This window comes from Cupressus sempervirens, chromosome 11 (genome assembly GCF_028749045.1).
Source record: "Cupressus sempervirens isolate cs-2001-9-10 chromosome 11, ASM2874904v1, whole genome shotgun sequence".
Classification (NCBI taxonomy): Eukaryota; Viridiplantae; Streptophyta; class Pinopsida; order Cupressales; family Cupressaceae; genus Cupressus; species Cupressus sempervirens.
The window spans coordinates 769,562,739-769,568,194 of record NC_143128.1 but is presented as its reverse complement, the minus strand read 5'-3'; the positions used below and the strand labels follow the sequence as shown (position 1 = coordinate 769,568,194).

At 35.7% G+C, this 5,456-nt stretch overlaps 1 protein-coding gene across 1 annotated transcript; it reads right to left on the bottom strand.

The window, feature by feature from the left end:
* Positions 1-636: 636 nt before the first annotated feature.
* On the bottom strand, positions 637-3,992 carry LOC149531872 (aluminum-activated malate transporter 10-like). Its single transcript, XM_089808540.1, has 6 exons — positions 3,495-3,992; positions 3,135-3,275; positions 2,758-3,030; positions 2,559-2,662; positions 1,931-2,074; positions 637-1,844 (listed from the first exon to the last, which is right to left on the bottom strand). Exons 1-6 carry the CDS (start codon positions 3,838-3,840, stop codon positions 1,194-1,196), a joined length of 1,659 nt encoding a protein of 552 aa, XP_089664666.1. The 5' UTR covers positions 3,841-3,992; the 3' UTR covers positions 637-1,193.
* Positions 3,993-5,456: the final 1,464 nt, after the last annotated feature.

The window sequence follows — 5,456 nt, the reverse complement described above, 5'->3', positions numbered from 1 at the left end:
CTGTGATGAGCTGGCCACTCAGCAACCATGTTTTTAATGGAGTACAATAAAAAAAAGAGATCAGATATCAGGTTTCACTATAGTGATTCCTTTCTAGTTGTGATCAAGGCACAAAAATAATGATTTTGATGTTTCCTTCTTATCTTTTTTGTATTCATTGTCTCTTCTCTACTCACTCTTAGTAATGCATTACCCATTACGATGTAAAATGATGATGTAAACACAATCGTAGAGTCTAATTAGAAAGTTCGAAATGTCAACTAATGACTCTTGTTTCATTCTTATATTTGCATTGTTTCAATGTGAAAAAAATCTTGACATTCAATAACGATTCATTGTTTTTGGGTTTTACAAGAATCCATAATCTAAAAGTTCAAAATACAAAGATTTAAGGGAGGAGGTCCAAAGTCCAAAATTACAACTATGCTGGATAATAACTTCATTGTTTGTTCTTTTAACAGATACACAATTGAATCCAGTTAAATGTGTATGGTTATTCATATTAGCAAATGTTATATATGTCTTATATTTTCAGTTAAATGTCTATGTTCACTGGTATTAGCAAATGTTGCATTTGTCTTATATTTTGAATTTGTCAGATGTTGGATTTATTAATTCTGAATTGGAATTTGATGTGCCAGAAAAATGAAAATGAAAATTTGATTCAATTTCAATTTTAATTCCAATTCCACCTCTTAATGTAAAATCAGCATATCTTCATTTTGAACCAGAATGAGATTCAAAACTTATATTTCAATTCCAGTTTAACACATCCAAACTGATTATTCCAGCAAACAAACGAACTCTAATAAGATTATACCCTTAACCAGCATGAATTCTTCTTGTTGTTGATAATAAATCTTGAAACACAGGGCAAAACAATCCGCATCAAAATGTGTGAAATATGGATATGCGAAGTAGAAAAAGAGGAAGAGGAAGCGAAGCAAAGTTTATTTAAGTAGTATAGGAAGTACTTAGTAGTAAGGTGTATTTATAACGAGTTCTTGCAAAGAAAACTCTAAGTTTACTACTGAGTTTACTTTTTGTTTGCTTCTTTCGCATGGTGGTGTGATGTATACACATTGGATGATGGTGGTTGATAGAGTAGTTAATATTATTAAGGATAGTTCAATACACGTAGAAGTGTTTGGGAGAGCTCATTTACCCTCATGAGATCAGCAAATGATGTTCCATCACTGCCCAGTGTTGGGGGTGACGTTGGGGTGAGCTGGTGCACTCGCGGTGAGCTGGTCATGCACTTTTGAAAGTGGAGTGCTGTGCGATGGTGGTGGTGGAGGAACTTGTTTGGGCAATGGTGGAATCAGCAATATTGTTATTGCTTGCTTCTTTTCTACAGATTTGAAATTCGCCAGCTCTCCCAACTCCTCCACTGCCTCAATTACGGTGCTAAGCCTCGCCACAATTTCCCTCAGAAGACATGCAACCGTTGCCAGAGCGAGTCCATCCATGAAATTTGTTATTGTTTCCTTGCTTTCCTTTTTGGTGTTTCCACTCTTTTTGTTGGGCTTTTCATCCTTTCCCGTTTGCTTATATATGAGAGATTGTAGGAGGCTTTTGGCTTCGGAGTCCGTGTTGTTGTTGTTGTTCACTGTTTCATCGTCAATACCCTGCCACCTTTTATTGTCGATGAAAAGCTCTGGATGGTACACCAAACAGCTCTGCAGCTCTTCGACCGCTTTGTTCATCCGATCGATCATGAGATCGCCTTCTGTGCTTCTTGTCATGGTCTTTATGCTTTCTGCAAGCTCTGTTAACACTTTGGAACATGCTGCTGCTATTTTCATGCACGGTTCTCTCAGATGTGTTCGAACAGATGATGGCGCCTGAATTATTTGTCTTGGGTTGTTTAGATATATTTCATAGATATCTGAAGAGAAAAGAGAAGGAACGAAAAGATATATGTATATACCATGGTTTCAGAGTTGAGGCAACCGTTCAAAGCTTCTACACAATATGCACAGTAACGCATAGATGCTCCAATCTTCACGTACTGGACCCATGGGAATCTGAACCCAAATGGCCCGTGTGCTGGCTCCCATCTAGCAAAGTTCGCCTGCCATCCACAAAAAATAATACAACGTACCATGAGATGAAGCTTGAGTTTGATTGTATTTCCTGTATTTGTCCGGTTTTCATGATCTAGTGTTTTCTTTTGTATATTTTATGATTAAATATTATCAAATCTATCTGGACATCAAAGATAAAAGTTACAATCTTTTATGTGTTTATTTCTAAACAGCTCTACCATTCAAAATTACAAAGTTCCGAGAACCATATTCATCTTTAGTACTAAGAATACTCATTACAAAACCTTTCTACCCATTTACAAGAGATGGAACCATGGGCACTCAAGCAGCGATGAAGGGTTGCTTTCAATATAACATCACTTCATTAATAAGAAGATTACTTACAGAAAAATTTGTAATCAATATAAAAGAAAAAATTTATGTTCCAAATTAATTTACTAAAGAATTTTTTATTTTTATATGGCACTGAAACAAAGGTTATATGGTGGCAGGGATGATATGTAGACATACGAGGGATTCTTCTGAGGATTTGGAGTTGAGAACACATTTGTAGCCCCTGGTGACTTTGTCCTTGTCACCTTCCCCTTCTTCTCGAAAGTACTCAGCCACACATCCTGTCATAACAAAACACATATATCAGTTTAATAACTCTAATGCGTGAGATAAAGAGTAATTGGTAAGATGATGGGTATTCATTTCTCGTTTGCACCTTCACAGGATCGGGCGAGTCCTTCTATGTTGCGAATGATCAACTTATGAAGATCTTCTCCGGCCCAGATGGGGCAAATGACTAAACTGATGACTATACATAAAATGCATCCCATGACTATGGTGGCGAGACGCTCATAGGCCTGCACAAATAACTTGTCTACGCGATATCCAGAGACAGTCATGAAGCTGAAAGTCAGAATAAAGATCAGGAGTCCATAATCATATCTAGCCTTTATCCTCGGATGAAACCGTGCAAAAGTGACCGCTGCACCTGCATTCACACAACAACACTAAAATCAACCATTTGTTTTTGTTGTATTTAAGATATCTATACTACTATTATGGCGTGTATTTAAGATATCTATACTAATTTACCTTGCAGGAACACAGCGGCACCCAGAATAATTGGTTCCGCTTTATGTCCAGCACAATCAGCAGCAAAGTTTACTCCCACTGCCAAGGTCCCTCCTACTAATGTTGCACATATTCTATTCAAACCCCTGCTAAGAGTCCCACCTGCAAATGCACAGATCCTCAGAAAAATCATTACAATGTACGTTATTGTGATGATCAAATTGTAATTTTGGTGTTCTTGTCATCTGTGATCAAGATTTCATAATTCTGATCAAAACTACCAAATATATGAATCATATAAGAACTAGTGAGATAATATTTTGAGAAGAAACTAATGGGTTCTCGAGATAAGTTTTGAGAAGGACCTAATCGGACTGTTACCTGCAGTGAATTCAAAAACGACGACGACTGTCATGACAGCCCACAAGGCAGTCCCCCCAACGCTAACAAAGAGTGGGTTCATGAAATAGACGAGGGAAACGAGAGCAAGTCCCAAACCAACTTTCATGGCATGAATTATTCGCCTTGGATCATCTGCCCCAAGTTTGTATATCTTGTCACAGATCGAAACAAACCCCAATTTCCAGCCATTACTTATCTCACAGATTTTATCTGAGACTCGATGACGCAACCCTCTCTTAGCGGGCTTCAGATGAACTGAACCCTCTGGAAGGTTAATCTTCCACTCCAAGCTTGAAGACTGTGATTTCGACTCAGAAGCCATCATGGTATAAATGTGATTGTACTTTAAGAGATCTTGATGAACAAGCGTTGTTATATAGAAAAAGTGTGTAGGGAGATTCTTTTCAGCTTCGACCACCTAAACACACTTTGTTGCAGTGGACATGCCGGCCATGATCACATAACCTCTGCTTTTATAAGCAAAGCCAAATTATATGTATTAATTAAAGAATTTCCCGACCGGAGGCATCTGTACGAAAGATGGACGGAAAATGCGACCCTTTTTCTTAATGCACGGCATCTGTACGAAACTTGGACGGAAAATGATGGTGTTTTTGGGGTTAGTGGCTCGATTAAAGCGGGGGCCAATTGGATTGCTGGAATGTCTTTTCCCACATTGGGTTTGAAGGCATTAAACAATTTCACATACCAGTCCAGTGGGTATTTCTTTATTTATTGGTGCAGATGCCATCGGCATATTCTTCATGACCACCCACCAAATAAATGTATTACAGATGCCCAAGAATACTAGAAAAAACAGCTAGTGCTAATGGTGCTCTCTCCCTTTCAAGAAAAATAGTATCTACTGGTTTGGATGTTGTGATTAATGCTAAATTTGCGGCCATTACACACTACCATTTTACTATGGTGATTTATTGTGAGCTGGAATCAAATCACATTTTATACATCATTCAGGATTGTTTTTTAATATCTTGAATTAGTGGCTGCCCATGTTCATGCATAACTTCTTTCTATAAATGCACAATTTTTTAAAGATATTCTACGAGATTCTTTTTTTGAAGGGGAAAAAATTGAAGAAGAATTAATGTGGGGATCATTTTGTTCTATTTATAGATATGTAATATGTTTGTTTTGGTTATATTAGGAAGTTAGAGAAGTCTTTGGAATTTTATCTTGATATGAAGATTATAAATGTTTGGTATTATACATGGTAAATATATGCATAGATATTCTAGTTCAATTAAGATGAAATAGATGGTTATTTTTGTTAGTGACAAACAATCTAAAAATATATAATGCATTTAATTCTATACAATGTGGTGTTATGTATGGACAAAAGATTTTTAACAAAATATATTATTATTACTGATTGATTCCAAGTCGAAGAAAAGGTAAATCCACTCATTTCACATAGACTAGACCTAGTCAAAGACAATTTTTTTTTGATGATAGTAACAAGAATCATGAAGTCTTCATATATTGATTCACTAGATGACCATGGATGTGTTATTCCCTTATTTAGAAACACATTTTTTTCAAAAACATTTTGAAATCATTTAGAAAATGAATTAATGTGCAATTTTGTTGGTAATATAAATAATGAGGACTGATCTATTTTTAAATGTATATTTTCTCGTGAGATATGTAGAAAGTGTTTATGTCGTATAACAAGTTGAGAAGGTCTTTCAGACATTTTATGATATGAAGATTAAATTTGTTTGGTGCTATGCATAAGAAAATCATGTATGTTTAATATTGTCACTTGAACAAAATAAAATAAACATTTTCTCATGTTAATGTCAAAATCAAATTACCTATTTATTTTTTCTTGCCTAGATCTTTTAGTAACTAGAAACATGTATTTAATAGTTATACCTAGCTTATATATATTGAATATTTGTGGTTCAAAAGTTTGTTTAC

What these genes read in the sequence shown, in the direction of transcription:
- LOC149531872 (XM_089808540.1), bottom strand. Translation starts at nt 3,840, where the DNA reads ATGATGGCTTCTGAGTCGAAATCACAGTCTTCAAGCTTGGAGTGGAAG. An exon ending in TGCCGCTGTGTTCCTGCAAG is followed by an intron (nt 3,031 to 3,134) that starts GTAAATTAGTAT and finishes GTGTGAATGCAG; the next exon opens with GTGCAGCGGTCACTTTTGCA. An exon ending in GCCTCAACTCTGAAACCATG is followed by an intron (nt 1,845 to 1,930) that starts GTATATACATAT and finishes CAAATAATTCAG; the next exon opens with GCGCCATCATCTGTTCGAAC.